General features: G+C 36.6%; 1 protein-coding gene across 1 annotated transcript in view; it reads right to left on the minus strand.

Annotated features, from left to right (window-relative positions):
- The window catches only part of NPEPPS (aminopeptidase puromycin sensitive), an 86,856-nt gene that overhangs the window by 14,577 nt on the left and 49,287 nt on the right, over window positions 1–22,992 (minus strand). The window contains exons 4-15 of the mRNA XM_087441056.1: window positions 20,426–20,547; window positions 16,847–16,954; window positions 15,127–15,327; window positions 14,319–14,415; window positions 14,173–14,206; window positions 13,047–13,161; window positions 10,732–10,896; window positions 9,778–9,882; window positions 9,308–9,368; window positions 7,107–7,216; window positions 3,629–3,692; window positions 1,774–1,913 (exon numbers count right to left, since the gene is read on the minus strand). Of these exons, the coding sequence (XP_087297182.1) occupies window positions 1,774–1,913; window positions 3,629–3,692; window positions 7,107–7,216; window positions 9,308–9,368; window positions 9,778–9,882; window positions 10,732–10,896; window positions 13,047–13,161; window positions 14,173–14,206; window positions 14,319–14,415; window positions 15,127–15,327; window positions 16,847–16,954; window positions 20,426–20,547 (1,322 nt within the window). The remainder of the gene's footprint in view (window positions 1–1,773; window positions 1,914–3,628; window positions 3,693–7,106; window positions 7,217–9,307; window positions 9,369–9,777; window positions 9,883–10,731; window positions 10,897–13,046; window positions 13,162–14,172; window positions 14,207–14,318; window positions 14,416–15,126; window positions 15,328–16,846; window positions 16,955–20,425; window positions 20,548–22,992) is intronic.

Consider the following 22,992-nt stretch of genomic DNA (forward strand, 5'->3'; position numbering starts at 1 on the left):
AGTTTAAAGTTTACAGAAAATATTTACTATATATAAAAACACTTGGACAGTGGAATCTCTGAGGAAGACTAAGCCTCTACAAACATTGATCTATTGAGCCAGAGCCTCAATAGAATAACAATTGTCACATCCCAGATTTTAAAGAATTACATGGACTTAAAAGGCAATTTCTTATGATTTTTGAAGTGAGGTAATCATTGACTGTCATTATTCTCTATAGGCTATTTACCAACAGTCAAAACTATGTTGGAAAATATTTATATACAAAATATTTTAATGGTAAAATAGTAGTATAAGATATAAATGTTTTACTCTTTTTATACAAATATTTAAAAATCACCTCAAAATACTAATACAACTTTATTTTATTTTCCTTTAGCTTTTACTGTAGGAATAACACCTTTACCTAATTACAATCATACAATCACATATAACTTTTTTCTCATTTATAAGAAAATTTTCATATTGCCACATAATCTTCCAGATTATAATTTCAAATGCTAATATAGTATTCCACCAAGTATATTTTAAAAATTAAAACAGAGGGAGAAATGGCTCTTTTCAGAAAAGCACAGGGGCTGGCCTGGTGGGGCAAGCAGTTAAGTGCGCACGCTCCGTTGCGGTGGCCCAGGGTTCGCCGGTTTGGATCCCAGGTGCGCACCGACACACTGCTTGTCAAGCCATGCTGTGGCGGCGTCCCATATAAAGTGGAGGAAGATGGGCATGGATGTTAGCCCAGGGCCAGTCTTCCTCAGCAAAAAGAGGAGGATTGGCAGATGTTAGCTCAGGGCCGATCTTCCTCACAAGAAAGGGAGGGAGGGAGGGAGGAAAGAAGGAAGGGAAGGAAGGGAGGGAAGAAGGAAGGGAAGGGAGGAAAGAAGGAAGGGAAGGGAGGGAGGAAAGAAGGAAGGGAAGGGAGGGAGGGAAGAAGGAAGGGAAGGGAGGGAAGGGAAGAAGGAAGGGAAGGGAGGGAAGGGAAGAAGGAAGGAAGGAAGGAAGGAAGGGAGGGAGGGAGGGAGGGAGGGAGGGAGGGAGGGAGGGAGGGAGGGAGGGAGGGAGGGAAGGAAGGAAGGAAGGAAGGAAGGAAGGAAGGAAGGAAGGAAGGAAGGAAGGAAGAAAGAAAGAAAGAAAGAAAGAAAGAAAGGAAGAAAGAAAGAAAGAAAGAAAAGCACAGAAGTCTGAGACAATGTATAATTCCTATTAGGAAACTATAATTGGGAGAAAAGTTTGTGGTAGATACTTTCATTATGAAAGGTACAGAGTACAGAATAATGAAAAATAATATTTAATGACTGTTATTTCTGTGAAATGGTTTTAAAACACCAGCTAAAGGAATTTCACATTTCAGTGACACAAACTGATTATTATATGTCTGATCTCACTTGATTATAGTTGTACACATGTGATGACAACACATCATTGAAGTCAACATGTCATTACGATGACAGGGCAGTTTGAAGTTGCAAGATTACAAATGTTTTGGTTAATACGACTTTAGACATAATCTACTTTTTTTTTTCTCTTTAATCCTATCCTTTTTTATCTACTTATCTACCACTCTCTTACCTGACATAAAGGCAAATATCTAGACAATACTATTTGAAAATTGGCCCTAAATTTCACACAGAAAAGTTTAGAAATGCTTTTTCTTTGTAAGTCCTAGTCTAAACTGAAACAGTAGAATTTAGAGCCAGCCATAAAATGTATAAAGGAAGTGAGAAAAATAAATCAATTTAGGTAAGATAAAAATGGCCATGCCATTTCTGAACTCACCTTCACCCACTGGTCTGGTTTGACATTTTTCAAAACCACATTCATCTCTGGCTTGTCCATTAGAATTTTCAGTTTGGCATGGTTGGGATCTTCACTAGTAGAGATTGTGATAGGAACCATCCACTGGGGACAGTCTTCTCCTTAAGCAAGAGAAGAACAAACAAAAAACTTGAAAAATAATTTCTCACTGGAAGAAATGGAGGGTAAGGTGGGAGAGGGCTGGTGTCCTACGCATAGGCTTGAGTCTAACTGTTAAGCCAATAGCCCATTTTTAATGGTATATGAAGTCTTCCAGGTAACCTGAATAAGAGTGCAAAGAAGGAAGAGAATTTACTAACAAAATCACAACAGTCTGAAAAAAGAGACAACAGTCTACTCACTTGTAGAATCACAAATATAATGACTTTGTTGTTTTCCATTTACAGAGCAATAGAGATAAGAATGATTTTAAAAGAAATTTCAAGTAGGTGAAAGCTCTTAAATAGCATTTAAAAACAAATTCTAAGGTGCAGTCCTTAATAGGTATATATAGTGCTGAAACACTGAAGGGTTGATTTTTATTTCTGTGATAGACAGGATACACCTTGGGAGCTGTTGGAGTCAATCACTAAGGAGTCCTATCTAAAAGCCAAAGCTTTTGTAAGGCAGATACATTCACTCTCTTAGGTATCAGACAGCAAAATAGACTTTACATTAAGATGCCAAACAAAAGAGAGTCATTGCCCGGTACGTTAACAGAACTATTTTAATAAGTTATATAGCTTTATGCTATCAGGCTAAACCACAAATTAAAATTTCCTCCTGAATCTGGGATATTTCAGGTTTTAATACCGTCTATATTGGTCATAGAGTATTAGAAAAACCTGCAAAACCTGTCAGTCCTACAATGCAGATTGCAGGTATGAAGTAGAAAATAGCAACTGTGACACTTAGAGATTTAGTTGGATACTAAATCTGTCATCTGACTTTTCAGACATACTTATTAAAAGAGTAATTCTCAATACTAAGGAAGATTAAGGGTGGAAGGCCATATCTCTTATCCCAAGTAAAGCGCATCATATTTTGGTGGGTGGAACATGAAAAGGCACTGGTGATTCTGATATACACCTCCCCCTGTTGAGAACTATTGAGAACTACTGTTTTAAAGGAAGTGAGAAAGGTGCAGAAAAAGTTTAACTTTGATTTTTCAATTAATCTTTAATTTCCTGGGTAAAAGAGTCTAATGACATGTAGAAATACTTGAAAAAGCAGAGTTGAGTGGTAGTTAAGGGTATAAACTCACGGAATCCAACTGTTTTGTTTGAATTCCTACTCTTTAGCTCATTAGATAGGTGACCTTGGGCAATTTAACTAACCTAGCTATGCCTTAGCTCCCTCATTTGTAAAATGGAAATAATACCACCTATCTAATAGGGTTGCTGAGAATATAAAATAAGGGTCAGTTATAGTGCTTAGCACAATGACGGGTACATAATAAATCAAAATAATCATTGGGCTTTATTTGTTTACTTACTTATTATGCCCCCAAAAAAAAAAAAAAAAAAAAAATCAGCCACCCACACAAATGCATACCAAGTCTTCTTTTAGAGATTAAGGCTAGAGACACCATTTCTTGGGTGTTCCTATCATTACAGCCTCCAATAACACAGAGACATGGAATTTCAAAAATCAAATATCTCATGAATCTCCTTTTTTGATTTTTTAGATTTCATTTTTATTCTATTACCATTTCCTTGTTTTTATTTAATTCTATTAAAAATTTTAAAAAATGGATAATTATTTCCTATTAGTTGGAACACTATTGGTATGTTACCCAAATTCATTGATCAGCTCCCACTTATAGCCATCTGCTTACCAACATATGGTCCACTGGCACAGAACTTCCTTTGGGACAACCTCAGTAATCTGTCATCTTCTACCTAAAGAAGCAAAACAAAGGCTATAATAGTATCAACACTTTTTTTCTTTTTTTTTTGGAGGGGGCAACATTTCTGTGAAAAAGTAGAAAGTAAAACCGGTACAGCCAAATGTCACATGGCTACACAAAATGCAATGGTGGTGAAGATGATGATACTACAGGATAGGAGAAAAGTCATGATTTCTCACTTAGGCCTCAAAATAACAATACTCTAAATAAAAGGCCAGGTTCTATGTAATATGGCCCCTCACAGAGATATGTACCCAGAAGAGAACTTTAAAGTACTAAAGTTTTCAAAGGGATACATAACAATATATAATACTACAGCAAGTTATTTTAATTTTTATAGAGGAAGGTTATGTCTTTAGTCTTTTCCTCTTCCAAAAAGTGGCAACATTAGGTTAGCATGTGGACTCAATGTTCAGAATTCAAATTTTCAGGGGGCTGGCCCTGTGGCTTAGAAGTTAAGTGCACGCGCTCTACTACTGGCGGCCCCAGTTTGGACCCTGGGTGCACACCAACGCACAGCTTGTCCGGCCATGCTGTGGCGGCATCCCACATACAGCAACTAGAAGGATGTGCAACTATGACATACAACTATCTACTAGGGCTTTGGGGAGAAAAAAGGGAAAATAAAAGGAGGAGGATTGGCAATGATGTTAGCTCAGGACCAGTCTTCCTCAGCAAAAAAGAGGAGGATTGGCATGGATGTTAGCTCAGGGCTGATCTTCCTCACACAAAAAAAAAAGAATTCAAATTTTCAGAATGATTGATAAACATGAAAAAAGCACACATCTTGTTTCAAAAGATGAAGTGTGCAATGAAACACACAAAAAAATGGGAGGAAAAACTGCAAAAAACTAAAAAAGCTAGAAGCAACAAGAAAAAGTACATAATTTCAAAAATACTTCAACAACACACAGTCATTTGTTCTATTTATCGTTTGTTACTATGCCCTAGAACATTTTAAATAACACAAGCTATAAGAGATTTAAGATCACCTAAATCAAATGTAAAATTGGGCCAACGACATTTATGGATAAACTCACTACAAGAGACAGAATTGAAAAACTAAAAAATTTGAGTAAGGAAGCAATTGTATCAATGTACCCCTTTGATACAATAAAGAAACTACTAATGAATTTAAACACTACATCACTGATTAGTTATGTATCACACAGATTTCCTTGAAAAAGTTGAAAGGTGACTTTTAAATTGATTCAGAAATAATGCAAAAATTTTTAAATTAAGGGAATATAAAGTGAGAGATAGATCATAACCAAGATATTATATGTTGCAGAACTCTCCTATTTTTAAAAGAATGAAGATTCATAGACAGGCTTTTTACCGTAACACTAAATGGAAGATGTTTTTGGCTGCGCTGGTAGACAAGAAACAACCACGCAAAGAAAGTAAGACCTTGAAAGTAGCTTGAAAGAAAAGTTAACTGAGTCTGGGTAACACTGGGAGGAAGTGGGGTATTACTCTCCTCTCTTCTGATAAACTATTATGCTCTTAAAAGTGTGCTCTGGGGCCAGCCCGGTGGTGTAGTGGTTAAGTTTCTACGCTCCACTTCAGCAGCCCGAGGTTCGTGGGTTCAGATCCCAGGCACAGACCTACGCACTGCTTTATCACGCCATGTTGTGGCAGGTGTCCCGCATATAAAGTAAAGGAAGATGGGCACAGATGTTAGCCCAGGGCCAATCTTCCTCAGCAAAAAGAGGAGGATGGCAACAGATGTTAGCTCAGGGCTAATCTTCCTTAAAGGGGGGGGGGGGCGGGGGTGTGTGCTCTGCCTGAAGAAAAAATTATGCCCCAATAGTCTGCTTTATGTGCAATCATTAAATAGTTTAATGGTTTTGAGGTGTTGGTAGTTTTTGAGGGAATGAAATCCCCAGAGGTGACAAGAACAAATCATCTTTGTATGTTATTATTCCTAAAATAAGTAAAATGAAAACTACTTGTCAGTCCATATAGAGTGTGAATGTCAAGTCTGTCACCTCCTGTAACAGACTAGTCCAAAGTGGAGCAAGAAGACTAGAAAGAAACAGAGTGCTCACAATGGTAGGTGACTACACTTAAAGGTATTCTTTTCTGTCAAATATGATTGACTGCATTCCTCGAATTGCTTTTTCAAATGCTTGCAGCTAATCTAACTGAGAGATTCTCCAATGTGTATACTTTATTATAAAATATAATCACGTTTAAGGTTAAGATGCGGCTCTAGAAGGTTAACCTACAAGCACTATAATGTACCATGTAAATTTGGGTGCATTTTGAGAGTACAAGGGCTAGTTTAAATATCACCTCAAATTCTTAAAGTACAGAAAAGCAAATTTACTAACTTTGCCATATTGAGAAAGTCTTTGTAAAACATACTTAGCTTTATGGACAATACAGAAGCATGAGAACAAACACATACCAAAAAAGATATGAATCCTCCTCCCTAAAAATGAACAGTAATTAAGTCCCTATGCAGCTCACAAAACTATGGCAAAGAAATTTAAGAGAACAATTTCATAATTTCATATAATTAACCTAAGTTAAGATAAACCTTCTGGTATGCATTAAAGGTTGATATGTAATTCTCAGTCCTACTGGAGGATAACTCATTTTGAAGTACAACTCTCTGAATTCAGATAACAGTTAAACTAATATGAGTGCAATTCTAATCAAAATCACACTGCCACCCAACCACCATTAAAAAATAATTAAAGGGGTCAGCCTGGTGGGACAGTGGTTAAGTTCTTGTGCTCTGCTTCGGCAACCCAGGGTTTGCAGGTTCGGATCCCGGGTGTGGACCTACACACTGCTCATCAAGCCATGCTGAGGCAGCATCCCACATATAAAGTAGAAGAAGATGGGCACAGATGTTAGCCCAGGGCCAACCTTCCTCAGCAAAAAGAGGAGGTTTGGCAACAGATGTTAGCTCAGGGCTCATTTTCCTCACAAAAAAAAAAAAAAAAAAAAAAAATTAAAGAATGATATTATTAATGGGTGTTGAATTTTACCAAATGCTTTTTCTGCATCTATTGTGGTGATTATGTGGTTCTTCTAACTTGATTCTGTTAATGTAGTGATTATGAATCAATACATTGATTTTTTTTAATGTTAAACAAATCTTGCATTCCTGGGATAAACCCTACTTGGTGATTTTAGAATTATATCAACAAGTTTACAGTATTTTGCTTGGGGACAGTGAGAATAGATATCATTTTGTTTTCTACCGTAAGCATGTATGATTTTAATGATGTGGGGGGCAAACCGGTTAGTATAGAGATAATAAATCACTGAGAAAAGAGTACAAGGACTGGTTTAAATATTACTTAGAACACTTAAAGTACAGAAAAGCCAATTTGATTGAATTTCATTTAATACAATATCAGACAAATTGAAGGACTTTTCATAAGCTTACCTGTTCTGCTTCCACATAAATGAGGGGGAATCCCATCTGTTTGGTCCAGGTATTCATCACAGCTGCTATAGGTTTACCACTAGCGTTTTCTAAACTTTCCCAGAGGTCCTCTAGAAGATAAACACAAACAACGAAAATCTAAAATGTTTACATTTTTATTTTCCTAAACAAACCATAAATTTTATATAACCCATCACACTGCATTGCTGACCAATTCTTTGGTTCTTTCAGGTTCAGGAAACAAACAGTGGGCCAAGTCAATGTCCCCCTTGCCTCCCCACTAAGAAAACTCTATTGCAAAAACTGGTCTTATATTCTAATATGTTCTCAATTGTGCCAATTTACTAAAAAATTACAAATTATAATAAAAGACAAACAGGTAAGTTCAAACAAGAAGAAACAGAAACAAACAGATGGAAACATATTCAAGATCACTACTAAACAATCATTCACAAACTTAAAACCATTATACCCATTCAATTAACAGAAGTAAAAAAGTATTCAATGCTGATGAGATTGAAGTAAAACTCATATTGTCAAACAGCACTGGTGGTAGTAAGCAAAACAGCAATACAATGTGATATATACTATAACAGGGGCATGAACAGAGGAAAAGCACTTAAAGAAAGTCCAAAGAAAATAAAGGAGTTGACTTTTGGTCTGCATCTTGAAGAAGAGTTGTTCAGCAGACAGGGGTAAAGAGGGGATTCCAGGTAGACAGAAAAAATGGTCTATGTACAAAGAGGAAAGTATAAAAAAAGAATCAATGACAGCAATATGTTCAATAAGCTGAAGACAGATGCACATGTGTGGGAGTAACAGGCGGTGAGGCTAAAAAAGTAGGCAGGGAGTGAACTGTTCAAGACTCTGTATGGTTTACAAAGAAGTACAGACTTTATTGTGAAGGGAATGTGGCATCTCAAGTATTTTTAATCAGGAGGGTGATGCAATTAGATATTCACTTTAGAAAGATAACCCTAGCCAGCCTCAGAGTGAGAGACGAAAGTGAAGAGAGTGGGGGAAGGCAAGAAGTAGTGAGTTAGTAGGCAACTGCAGAATTCCAGTGGAGAGATCACGAGGTATGAACGAAGGGAAGGGCAGTGGGGATCGACAGAGGGCACTGGAACTGCTGCAAGAGGACAAAAACTATGGATGGTAACTGAAATGTCTTTCATTTATAACAAAAACAAGCCAAAAAAGTTACACGGTACACCTTGTACCAGTTACACTTTGGTAGGCCAAAGTGAGGCCCGTGAACTATCAGCAATGGCTTCACCTGGGACCGTGTCAGAAATGCAGACTCTCAGGCCTCACCCCAGACCTACTGAATTAGAAACATTTTAATAGACCTCAGGTGATTGTATGTACATTAGAGTTTAAGAAGCATAAGGTTTTTTCCTCATACATTATACGTATGCATGCAAAAGACTCATAAAACTTGCAAGAGTACATTTTTCTGTAGCCCTGCTTTAAGGAACAGAATGCCTATTTTACAAACTAAGATGGAAATTTACAAGGGGGGCAGGGAGGAGTCAAGGTTACATCATGTCCTGACCAGAGAGGCAGATATTGTATTTTTAATTCACAGGTCACAAACCTCAGGAAAAGCCACCCCTAGGCCTCTCTGAACTTTTGTCGTTCAATTAGACGCTAATGACATTACACAAATCTTCTTGTTTTTTAAACTATTTTTGTTCACTGAAGAATTAAAAACTCTGACTCTGGCTCTTTTTCACACTCAATCAACTCCCATACCTTTATTCTTCCTTTCGACTCTGATATCCAATAAATTATAGACCATCAGAAAATCCTAAGACTTTACTTCATTGAACCTCTGTAGTTCCACAAGTTCACTCCTAAAAATGGTTAATCTGCAGCTATTTGAATGGCTAATGGTCAATCTAGGGCAACGAAACCAACAAATCACCAAAAAGAACAAGCTCTGGTAAGGTAAAGAGAACTCTTCTGACTCTTTATAGCAGCAAAACACTGAGCTATGGAAAGCAGACTACTGGAGGATGACCAAAAGGATAATGGGTCCTGACTCATGCTGATCCATGACTTTACATATGGCTTCAAATGAGTCAACTTTATTTCCTATCCATCACATGAAAAGTTAAGCATTCAGAAAAAAATAAAATGTCCCACTCTGGATAGAGTGCCAACACTCTCTCCATTTCTATCTCAATATTAAAGATTACCTGTGGCAGCATTCTTTTGTTGGAACTTCGTTAAATACATGTTCATTCCTTTCTTAAAGTCCTGAGAAAACACAATTTTTAAAATCCAGCAAAGTCAGACCTCAGAATTTATAGTCTATTTGCGTATTAGTACTCAAATAATTTACTCAAATTACTTGAGTGTCAGATTTACTGAAAAACATTCCTCTAATGTCCATTGCCTTTTATTTAAGAATGCATCCTCTTTGCCCTCTACTTTTGCTTTTTAGGTTTTATACCAGCCTCCCACCCACCTCCAAACATATCTGCACATCATTCATCTAAGAGATCACAATAGTCAATATAAAAAGAAATAAAGACAAGCCAGAGCAGGGTAATATCCTTCTATATTCTAGAAAAATTACTTAATAAATAAAATGAAATGTTTTTTCCATGTAAAACTCAACGATTTCACCACAAAAGAATGGAAGATTTTTTAAATTCTTTTTTACCTTATCCCCAATGTAGTCATGTAGCATTCGGATGACAGATGCACCTTTGCTATATGATATAGCATCAAATATCTCATCAACTTCAGAAGGATGGCCCACACTGACCTAGCAGACAGTGTGATTCAGGGTTATGACAGGAAGCAGATAGCCTGTAATACTGAATTACATAAAAAGCTTTCTAGGAAAACCCTTCTAACTCATAAAGTTCTTTTCTGCCTTTAGGTCACTCATAATGTATAATGATGATCTTTAAAAAGAGTGTAGTAACTAATACTAATAAAGTGGAATATATAACATGATCCCCATCATCTCTCAGGGTCTGGGTTCCTATCTTTGATCTGCTTTGCTGGAAGGCAAGTCACTATGGATCTGTTTATGGGGGTGGGCGTGGAGGGAGAAAGTGAGACATGAAAAACATTTGCTTTCTTGTACTAATTGTAATGGCTTACAATTATACAGGACCCTGGATAAATAAGTCAAAGTAGACTATAAGTCTATTTCTTTGGAGACAAAATTTATACATATAAACTAGTTGAAATAAGGATAGGCTAAGTCAAGAGAATTAAAATATATACAAAAACGGAGAATGACAACAATAAAAGAATATGTTCAGAATTTTCTCTGAAACAATGGAATCATAATGTTCCCCTATGCATATTACCCAAGACATACAATTTTCCCATACTAGTCAATAAAAATGTAGTTAGTGAATGCTTATGAGTACATAGCACTTGCCTCTACAAAAATAAAATTTTTATACTGCCTATCTTAAAAAGAAACATAATTAGAACTTAGTCTTGCTAGATTTTCAAGAATGTAAATACAAACTATAAAAACAAGTGACATCACCCATGCCATTTTCTTCTCTTTTTAGAGTCCTGAGTACCTCTGTAACAAATTACTTATTTCATTAAAAATGAGAGCAAAAGCCAATGGTTGAAAAGTATGCCTCACTTCAATAGGATGGCTGTTATCTAAGGCGTCGAGTTCCTGGGCACGGGTGTAATCAGCAGAAACAAACTGCGTCCAGATATCATATTCTGGAAAGCAGTGATCTACACACAGATATTCAATCCATGACGCGAAGCCTTCATTTAACCAAAGATGAGTCCACCATTCCTAAAAACAAAAGATATAATTATGTAAAGAAAATAAAATGTTTGCCATTCCACTAATTTGAAAAACTCACATGTCCCCTCTACTATACTCTAAAACTTACAACTTAATGAACTAAAATTCAATTCAAAACACTTAGTAAATAACTCATCTGTGAACAAAAGAGATGCCTAAAAAAGATGCCAAGAAAGGCCAACTGGTGATATTAGCATGCCTGAGGGACATTTCACAACATTGTTAAGTAACTTATTACTACCAAAAGTAGGAAAGGAGGAAGGAGAAGCCGGGGAAGCCCTTATAAGGACAAAGGGATGTGAGTGAATAAATGTAGGCAAGAGCCTATGTTGTCATATAAAAAAGATTTCTCTTAGAGAAATCAGAAAGCTACCAGGACCAAACAAGGAAAACTAGAAACTGTTTCCATAATGACTGGGAAAAATCATTGTTGACTGACAAGTTAAGCTTTCTAGATAAAAAGACAAGCAGTACTGCTTATATAAGGAATATGTGAAATTAACAGAAACATCATGGCAGTAAGTAGTTCAGTAATGAATGGTGTTTAAGCATTTATGGAATATAAAATTCTCACCTGTTAGTAAGAATTAATAGTGGAGTGGACAAAGAATATAATGGATCACAGATAATATCAATTAAAAAATCAACTTTTTAGAAAGAGATGTCAATCTAATTTTCATTAAAGTTGATTAAATCTCTTGCAAAAAAAAAAAAAGCAATATAGAATCCAAGATAGATGTAAAGGACTAATGCCATGGTGAAAAACAAAAGGGCATTTTAAAATTCTGAAAAGATCAAATATTTTCAATATTAAGTGACAAATGGCTATTCGTCTAAGTGCTTTGTGCAGTTAGTTAACTAGCAGCCTCCACTAAGATAAGCTGGCACAAAGCCAGTTATTCTCCAACCTATCTCTTAGCCCTTGAATTTCAGTTAATGAAACAACTGACATCTAATAACTAGAATAGTTACTCAAATCCAGTAAAAAGTTGTTTAAAAGCAATACGAGAATGCACACATTTCCCCTACTAAAATTTACTGCTGGTAGTTTCAAAATAAAATAATAAAAAATAAAGTCTGCTCAAAGCTGAGCAAAAAAATTGTTTGGTAGCAACAAACTTGCTGCATTAGGAGAAAAGAACATTTCTGTACATATTTGAATACAGGTACCAACATACTTACTTCCACATAAAATCATATTTCAAAAAATTTTTTTCATCCCTAAGTAAAATTTTAAATATCCAAAGGAAAAAGGAAAGGGTTTACGTTCAAGGGCTGACGTTCTTTAGAAACTCTCTTAGACATGTAATAGTTGCTAAATGTCTTACTTTCATGCTTATTTCTGTGACATATGGACTCAACTAACATCCAAGTCAGGTTCTGCTCTTGAGCAGCCTAAAATGCCATCAGAGAATTTGGCTGGCTCCAGAATCTCCACTTCTTTCTTTGCAGACGTTCACTAGTTCACTTATTAAACCCTGTGCTCCCAAGCTCTCACACAGTTGGCTGCTATAGATAGTATTTATTTAGAGTAAGTGGTAAAGATCAAGACTAAAGGACAGAGATCATTCACTGTAAACATTATAATAAACAAGGATTTCAATGTGACAGTTGTAAATTTTAGTATACTTTACAGTTATTCTGCAGTTTCTTTGCTTTCATTTCTATGGAATTTCAACTCAACATTTTAGGCAATGAAAAAACTGACCCCTAAAAACATTTCAACCTAATCAAAGATCAGTTTGTTATTTATCAGGTTACTTTTCAGCTAGAGAACTACACAATACATAGGACTCAAGAAATTACAGTTAACCTGGAATCTCACTGCATGGAATTTCTCTACCTAAGAAGAATCTTTCTTTCACCCAAATTAGTATCGTGACTTCCTCCATTTGCAGGCAAATTCTAGAACAGTTTCGGAAGCGTTTTCTGTTGAATAAAGATTGTCCATATGCTCTTGATCAACAGAGAGATTCTGATAAACACTTTTCAAAGTAGACCTTTTAGAATGAAGTTTTTCTATCATTCAATTATTTTTTTGGCACAATCTTCCAGCCAAACCTAAAATACTATGTAGCCAAAATAATGCGCAGCAGGATGAAGATAAATATATTTGAGCACTTAAAAATATTAAATACCATAGTAACAAGATTTCCAAACCATTGATGGGCGAGTTCATGTCCCACAACCAGAGCAACCCACTGGCGTGATGAAGAACAGGAGTTTTTTGGATCAATAAGCAATGCAGTCTCCCTGTGTTTAAAAAAAAAAAAAGGGATAATTCGGTACATGTGTGTGGTGATGGGTTGTAATTAGTATTTTGGTGGTGAACTTGATGTAATCTATGCAGAAATAGAAGTACAATGATGCACACCTGAAACTTTTACAATGTTATAAACCAATGTTACTGCAATAAACAAAAAATTTAAAAAAAAAATTTAAATAATAAAAGTATTACGATAAAAGCAGGCATGCACAAGTAGGGGAGGGAGGTTCAAACAGTAAACAAGATGGTCAAGTTAGGCTTTAGAGATGTCAAGAAAACATATCCTCAGAGTACACAGGATAGAAAAGTTCCAGGAAGATTAAAGACTACTCCAATAGAATTCATAGAACAGAAGATCAAAGACGTTGACACAGTTTATCAGTTTGTTGATAGGACAGCTGCCTGAAATTTTAGAAAAACTTTGTCTAAGGGATTAGAGATTATTGTGCTAGACAGAGAGAGAAGACAGTCCTTCCACTAAAGGAAGGGGAGCGGCAAGTGGGGGGAACATGGATTCCACAGTCCAAAAAGAACACTGAGCAGGCTGCCCAAAATTTAGCTCATTGAGGAAGGCAATCGAAAGTAGAAGGCAAAAGCCTGTTTACAGACCCTGCTTTAAAAATTATACAACCCACATGTTTGTACTGTGGTGAGAGACACGTAAAAACTTGGCTAGAAGATATTAAATCAGGGAAGGTTCTTCAAGCTGGATAAATAACTATGAAACTACTGGGAGGGAGAGAAGTCACTGAAATGAGAAACTCAGCCAAAAATATATCTAAAAATGTTACTAACGCCAGATGCTCACTTTAAAACCTTACACTCTCAGATAGTAGCACCAGAGGGTAGTCAACTGCACTCTTGAAATGTGCACAGAAGTGGGGGGAGGTAGGAAAATTTACGGCAGATCATAAAGCTACTCAACTGTGATTAGGAATGAAGCTCCTATGAAATCAGTGGTTGAAAAGATAAGGCAGGGTAACGCATCATTAACATACCTATAAGTAACAAGGCCCCAGTTCTCCATGGCACCTTCATAAAATAAATATAAACATTTATTGATATATATACATACTTCTTCCTCAAAATCACAAAATTCAAAAAAAGTTATTACAATTCAGCAATAAAATGAAATTTACTTTACCAGCTGCAAAGTCTGCAATAGCAATGAGATCAATTTTAGGTAGAGGATAAGGAACATTGAAGTAGTCCTTATAAAAAGGCAGGGTTTTAGCAGCAACCTATAAAAGTATAAACAAAAGGACCATCTGATAAATACTTTATTGTAATTCATATAGAAATCCACAAAGGAATCCTGTTGCAAGCCAAAATACCTCAAGTTACTAGAAACCAACCCCAGGGAGCCCCTACCTCCAAGGATTGCCTTAGCCCCAAGCTTTGTATATGTTAGCCAAACTTTAATCCATTTATACCTTGGTATGAAAAATATAATTACATATTTTCCCACCCACTCTCTGGATAAATAAATTCTACTCTAATGACTATCTTTTTTTTTTTTTTGGTGAGGAAGATTAGCCCTGAGCTAACGTCTGTTGCCAATCCTCCTCTTTTTGCTGAGGAAGATTGGCCCTGGGCTAACATCCATGCCCATCTTCCTCTACTTTATACATGGGACGCCTGCCACAGCACACCTTGATAAGAGGTGCGCAGGTCCGCACCTAGGATCCAAATCTATGAACCCTGGGCCACCAAAATGGAGCAGGTGAACTTAACCACTATGCCACCGGGCTGGCCCCTCTAATCATTATCTTGTAAAATGTTAACACAACACCAAGGTTGGTAGCTATAAAATTCTATTAAAAATAAAACCAAAGTAGCACAACAAATTTCAGATTAAAGTATAAATAACTGTACTAATAATTGATCAGAAATGTAAATTCCCCAACCTGGAGTTATGGACTGTTGGAACAATCCTCTTCAAGTACATTTACCTCTAACGCAAATTTTCCTTGCTCTGCTTTGCCAACAGGGGTGTAAACACGGACACACACACCATCTTTTGACCTTGTTTCTACAAAGTCATATTCACCCACAACAAATGCCACCAGATACGTAGACATGACAGGTGTGCGGGCAAACTTCACTTCCACTACATTTTCATCATCAGGGTACGGTTTCCGATCAATTACATTCTTTAAAAAAAAAAGAAAGGAAAATTTAAACAGATTTACATTAAATAGCTTAGAGCAGACACTAGCTAGAAACTGTAGGCTTTGTTGCCTCTCCTTCCCCCTTTCCAGCACTGCTTACTTCTCTATCCCAATTCATCCAGTGCTTTATGCTGTCAAAATATTTCCTATTAAGAAGAAAGGTGATCTGATAAAGCATTCACACTAAGAAGTTGCAGGCTAAAGTGTTAAAACTACAAAGTATTTGTGAGAGAAAAAAAGCAACTTTTCTTGAATACTTATTACATGCCAAGTACTGAGGGTTTTTTTTTGTGTGTGTGAGGAAGCCTAGCCCTGAGCTAACATCCATTGCCAAGCCTCCTCTTTTTGCTGAGGAAGATGGGCACTGAGCTAACATCTGTGCCCACCTTCCTCTATTTTATGTGGGACGTCTGCCAGAGCATGGCTTGATAAGCGGTGAGTAGGCCCTCAGCTGGGATCTGAACCTGCGAACCCTGGGCCTCCAAAGTGGAGTGTGCAAAATTAACCTATATGACAGGGCCGGCCCCCGTACCGGGATGTTTTAAGTAGACCTCAATACTTTTCAAGTGAAATAAGGACAGGAGACAACAATTATTAATATAAATAAAATGTAATTGTAGAATCTGACATTTCAAATGGCAGATTTCTAGATTTAGAGCATTTTCTGAACCAAGGCTGGCTCTGAACAAATTTGTGATGAAATCTCCACTTTACTTTTGGAGTCCCTAATTTCCCTTTGGTGTTCTCCCTCTTTTTCCTATTCAGGTTCTGCTTCCTTAAATTCTCTCAATTCTTTCTTCCAAGGAAGACTTATTCAAGAACTGACCTGATAAATTCATTCGCATTAAATTGTAAATGAATATTTCAGTTTAATATATTAGCTTCCTCTCTAAGAATATTTGAGAAGAGAATGGCATTCTATCTACGGAATTCTCTCCACCAACAAAGGAGGCAAAGGCCAGTTATTTTCAGGTGCAGTAGGCTTTTCTAAGTTCCCTAGAGTCATAGTATAGGCTACAGGCTATCTATGTCTTAAACAAGGTAGTCCTAGACAATACACTTCAAGTGGTGAATGCTTACTCTATTTATGAATGAGACCAATGACATCACTGAAGAGAGCATATTCCAAGAATACAATCAGCCAAAAACCTAAATATACTTAATTACGGGACTGTATCTTTTAGTGTTTAATAAGAAAGTCAGACTTATTTCTTTCAGGTAAATTTACTAAATTCATTGCTTATTTAGGTTCCCAAATTAAAAGAAGTAGATAATCTTATCAATATAGTTTATAAGGAATTTCTCCCATGAGGGGGGAAAATCCACAGATAAGGCAATTAAGAAAAAGAAGGCTTATTGGAAATAAAGAAAACTAACAGTTGTGTTCCTATTATGTACCAAGCACTGCGCCAGGTGGTTTCATGCCATCTCATCTAATCGGCAAACTAAATATGCTCAAATCTTATTCAAAATATAAATATACTCACAAACACATACATACCATGTTTGATAAAGCTACTCTGTCTTTAGGAACAATCAATGAGATATCAAAAGTTGCTTTGATGGCAGGCTCATCCCAGCAAGGAAAAGCCCTCCGGGCATCAGTAGCCTTAAGAAAAGAATATGATATATAAATATCACTGAATCAACCTAATGGACTATTTCGTGAAGTAACTGCCATTTCTTTCTTTCTATCTTTCATTCATTCACTTGTTCAAATATTTACCTTCTACTCAGTGCCAGGCAACAAGCTAGGCACCGACTACAAAGAAAACACAAGGCTTACTATCACTGCCACATTAGCAATTATCCAGGAACTAGGTCTGCTCCAGACCTTAACAATTTATAGTATTAGAATAATTTACAATTATATATATATATACTTTTTATAATTTTATTTTATTTATTTATTTATTTTTCCCCAAAGCCCCAGCAGATAGTTGTATGTCATAGCTGCACATCCTTCTAGTTGCTGTATGTGGGACGCGGCCTCAGCATGGCCGGAGAAGCGGTGCGTCGGTGCGCGCCCAGGATCCGAACCCGGGCCGCCAGCAGCGGAGCGCACGCACTTAACCGCTAAGCCACGGGGCCGGCCCTATATATATTTTTTAAACATCCTTTTTTTTTTTTTTTTTTTTTGGTGAGGAGATCAGCCCTGTGCTAACATCCACGTCAATCCTCCTCTTTTTTTTTTTTTTTTTTTTGCTGAGGAAGCCTGGCCCTGGGCTAACATCCGTGCCCATCTTCCTCCACTTTATATGGGATGCTGCCACAGCATGGCTTGCCAGGCAGTGCGTTGGTGCGCGCCTGGGATCCGAACCTGCGAACCCCGGGCCGCCGCAGCAGAATGCGCGCAGTTGACCACTTGCGCCGCCAGGCTGGCCCCTATATTTTTGTTTTTATGAGATTTTATTTATTTTTTTATTTTTTCCCCCCAAAGCCCCAGCAGATAGTTGTATGTCACAGCTGCACATCCTTCTAGTTGCGGCATGTGGGACTCGGCCCCAGGATGGACGGAGAAGCGGTGCCTTGATGCGCACCCGGGATCAGAACCCGGGCCGCCAGCATTGCAGCGCGCGCACTTAACCACCAAGCCACAGGGCCGGCCCTATATTTTTGTTTTTAATAAAACATTTCAACACTTCAAATTTAATGCAAATGGCTTCATGTAACACAGAGCATATGAAGGTCAACAGTACACTGTAAGGATCCAGCACTGGGAAAATATGATAAGTTGTCTCTCTGGCTTTTACTTCAAAAATAAAAATGAAAATATTTTCAGAATCGTTGATGTGCTTTTTTCTTTATCTGCAATGGTAGCAATAGGAATTAAGACAGATGCTCTATCAATTCCAAACAGGCCATTCATTTAATGGCATTTCCATATACTACACATAAAACTGTCACCACTTGACCTACTTAAAGAGACCTCATTCTTTCTTTAAAAATAAAAAAAGAGAAAACTTGTTAAAGCAAAATAAAATTTAGTGGTTCCTTAGAATATCAGTTATAAAAGAAAGAAACTTTAATTAAACACAAAACAATTAAAAAATAGAACCAGTGACAAGATTCCGTATCATGCAAGGAAGTAACAAAATACGCAGAGGCAGAGGAAGCACATACTTCTGAAAAAGGGTTTCTCCAAGGAAAAATGTTAGATGGCTGATTGCACTCTCAAAGAAATTAAATAAATTCTATTAAAGAACAAATAGGACATTTGAAAAGTAAGAGAATAAGCAAAGAAATGGTAGCACAGAAAAATTTAAATTAGAAGCAGCAGCAGTAGAGAAATGAAGTTATACTAGAGGAAATTAAATGAACAACACAGATAAGATTTAAAAGTTTCTAAAATATCCAAAGGACAAAGAGATGAAAGCAATCAAAGGTACATTTGAGGGATAAACTAAAGCTAAACCTATTATTGACTGATGTTCCTGAAGAAGCCATCAGAACAGAAACTACAATGAAGATGGAACAGAAGAAAATTTTGCTACACTGAAGAAAGATCTGAATCTAAACATCAATAGGGTTCACCAATTACTATGTGCAAGTTAATGAAAAGCGAAATCTGGTGAAAATTTTTATTTAGGTACAAAGAAATAATTTAACAAGCAACCAGGAAAACAAAGCACAACAAAATAACACGTTACCCTACAAAGGGAGAAGAAACATTCTGACTCCTTCCCTTGACAAAATGAGATGTGAAAGACTTTGGAACATATTTATACACCTTTGAAAAAGAAAAACTGTAAGCCAACTGTACTACTCTTATAGGTGAACAAGATGGGTTTATTACTCATTGTAGCAAGCGAGGGAGAACTCACACCACAGGAACCATGAGGCATCTCAGTAAGAGTGTAAGAAAGAACGTATTACATGATTTGGGATTGGGTTGGATAATTTGGAGGAGGATTTAAGGAAAAAGGGATTCGCTCTAAATTGGGTGGTGCCAGAAAGTGGAGGCAATTCTATGAGAGGGTATCTTGAGAATTGCCTTATCTAGAAGGTGCAGACTAGAGTGAGCCTAAAACTTTAACTGGTAAAGTAGTAGTAGTCACTCATTTTAACCAAGAGAGGGAGTTTGTTATTTTGTGGATAGCACAGTGACCTTGCTTTTGTCTGTGCTTAGATGAAATTATGAAGTGCCCTTGTTTTGTCTTACTTTATCACAGTCTCAAAGTAACCTTGTCTGAGGTTGGTATTCTATGATACTGTTTATGTCCAACAGGAGAAAAACATGGACTAGCTGTGAGGGCTAGGACAACTTCTGGTTGTCAGGGGCTGCTCTTTCTTCTTTTTTTCCACCAACAAATCTGTTACATACCTAGTAAAACTGGTCATGTATAAAGGCAAATGAAAGATTTTCAGACATGCAAAGACTCAGGAAATATACCACCCACAAACTCTCCCTTAAGAAAAATTATTTGGAGATGTACTCCAGCCAACTACTCAAGGATGAAGTGCTCAAAAGGGCTTGAGATAAGCACTGGAATCATTTAAACACAGAATTAAGCCAAAATAGCTGCGGCAAATGTTGTTTTGAAACAGAAGGCAACATAAAATTCTTGAAAGAGAAGATACACCAGGTAAGATAAATTAGTAGTAAACTAGATCCAAAATTTTAGGTATGCAAAACAAACAATTCAGATATGGGGCAGAAACATAAAAATAGCTGCGATCAACTGTTTCCATACTGAAATTTACAGGAACAAATTTAATTATATTTAACATTTAAAAGTACCATTAGCAAATTCAAAACAAGCTATATAACTTGCACATACTTGATAAATAAAAATCCAAGAAAGCACATATAAGATAAGATAAACAAAGGACAAAGAAGCAAAGGAATGCTATACAACAGCAGTACTATGAATTTAGTAGGAAAAGCCACAAGTGTCAAATACTAAGAAGATAATTTTAATTAAAAAAGGTACACAGTATAAAAGCAATTCAGGTACTGAAATTCATGAGTATAACTATGGCCAAAGGCACCCAACCTCAAACAGTCACAAATGATAGAGCAGACCTTTGTGAGAACGTCTAATTTAAGGTCATAATATTTTAGAGAAGAATATCATACCTCAAACTGTGTGACAGCAGCATAGCGCACCTCTCCAGAAGGGGTAGTATATTTACTTCTATAGAAACCTTTCATTTTGTCATTCAGCTCTCCAACAAAGTCTATCTTTAAGGTTCCTGTACCTGTCATTGAAGATAAATGGAAACCACTTTCATGAAGATGTTAAGTACAAGTTATCAAAAATATATCCTTAAGACACTAATTCAGTTGTTATTTACAATGTTCAAATCATTCTTTCCTGTCTCAAATAATCCTGGCAATGGAGAGAACACAGTATTTATTAAAGTAAATGGCAGACTAATCCTAAAGTAAACCTTAAAGTCATGTTTAGGGTGACTGCTTAGAAAGTTCTTTGACTTTATTAACTTAGTCTCAAATTACCAACACATGAAGATAAAAACAAGAAAGGAAACAAATATTTATTAAATGTATGACATGCTATTATGCATGGTGCTTTAAAAATATTTATCAACTTGCAAGTAGGTATTGTTTCCATTTTTTCAGATGAGCAAACTGAGGCTGAAAAGTCAAATAACTTGCCCAAGGTCACATAATTAGTAAGTAGCAAGAATGAGACAAAAACTTAGGCCTGTTTAATCCAAAATTCACGCTCTCTGCCAATTATGCTAAGTAAATTGATGCTTTTAGACTACTTCATGCCAATTACTCTATCATTAAGACAAGACACTATCTCTTCAATCCAAATGGAACACTGATTCCATAATTTTGTAAGGAAGTGTAGGGGAGACCAATGATTTGATCAGCAAAGAGGCATAAAACAAACTCTTAGTCACCTCAATCATTTGCAATCTGATAATATTAAAGAAATACATTTAATCAATAATTATTAAATGCAAATAAAAATGCAACCTGAATATATATTCCATTGTTGTGTAAGAACAAAATCAATTTAGACAAAGTGGGAAGTTTTGTGAGTATATATTCTTTCATAACAGAAAGATGATAATTATTATCTAGCAGTCATCTACTAAATTCAGATGCGTGACAAAATAATCCCATTCTACATTTTACAAATCAAGTCACAAAAAACCCCCCCAAAATTTTGACTTTGTAATTGATCCTTATAAAGTGCCTATCTATAAGAGGATCTAGAGCCCAGGAGTCTAAAAAATCAAATATATAGTATGACTAGAAAGTGATTAACCAATCATATCAAAACTTTTATATCCTAATGTTTTAAACTGTCATTTTGGAATGCTATAGAGCAATGACACTGACATTGTTCAAAATATTCTTGACTTTCTCTCTCTGACATATCCTTTTGAACATTCTCAAAGTCAAATTTTCACCTTCCAAAATTGATTTGCTTTTTTGAAAGGTCCAAAAGTCATGAAGAGTCCAAGTCTGCAGAACAGGTGAATGATCAACCGCAAACTGTTTCTACATAAAACACTAAGTGCGTCTTACATGCCTCAAACTGGTTCTTTTTTTGTGTGTGTGAGGAAGCTTAGCCCTGAGCTAACATCTGATGCCAATCCTCCTCTTTTTGCCAGTGAAGATTGGCCCTGGGCTAACATCGTGCCCATCTTCCTCTACTTTATATGGGAGGCCGCCACAGCACAGCTTGACAAGCAGTGCGTCGGTGCACGCCCGGGATCTGGGCCTGTGAACCCTGGGCCGCCGCAGAGGAGCACGCGCATTTAACCGCTGCACCACCAGGCTGGCCCCTCAAACTGGTTCTGAAAGTAATTTCAACTGAAAATTTCAGACCTTGGCAGCAAAGTCATCAGTAGAGAAAGTGCCACATTCTTAAAGTAATCATGCTGGGAAAAACAAAACAACTCAATTGAAGCTTAATTGAAGAGACATTTCTGATTGTTATTGTAAAAAAATCAGACATTCCGTCTAAAGGGGACAATGAATACTTTTTTCTTTTAAAGAGAAGGATTGATTATTGGGACAGTAAATAGGAATACAGTAAAAGAATCTGAAAGAATTCTAAATGATTGATATTAAAGAATTTAACTATAAATAAGGCAAAACTGTTTTCTTTAGGAATTCACTGATTTTTTAAAAAGCAGATGTATACATATTCATAAAGTTTAGGAGAAATAACTTATAGATTATAAAAACCCACTATCTTTTTTGTGTGTGTGTGTGTGAGGAAGACTAGCCCTGAGCTAACATCCATGCCAATCCTCCTCTTTTTGCTGAGGAAGATTGGTCCTGTGCTAACATCTGTGCCCATCTTCCTCTACTTTATATGGGATGCCACCACAGCATGGCTTGACAAGCGGTGCGTCGGACTGCACCTGGGATCCGAACCTGCAAACCCCAGGCCGCCAAAGTGGAGAGCACGAACTTAACCGCTATGCCACTGGGGCGGCCCCAAAAACCTACTACCTTTAAAGAAAACTATTTGATGGAATTTTATGTTACAATTCCATAAGCGGAACTGGCCAATGCGTTTTCACTAAGTCAACTGTTAGGATGTCTTTTATATAACTCATATTCCATGGTAAATCTACTTTCAACTTTTCCTATTTGGAATAAAAGTGGATTTAAAACTCATAACTAAATAAGAAGGGCTGCTTACACTTTTACTC

Source organism: Ceratotherium simum, chromosome 16, assembly GCF_057802395.1.
Source record: "Ceratotherium simum simum isolate JZ-2026a chromosome 16, ASM5780239v1, whole genome shotgun sequence".
Lineage (NCBI taxonomy): Eukaryota > Metazoa > Chordata > Mammalia > Perissodactyla > Rhinocerotidae > Ceratotherium > Ceratotherium simum.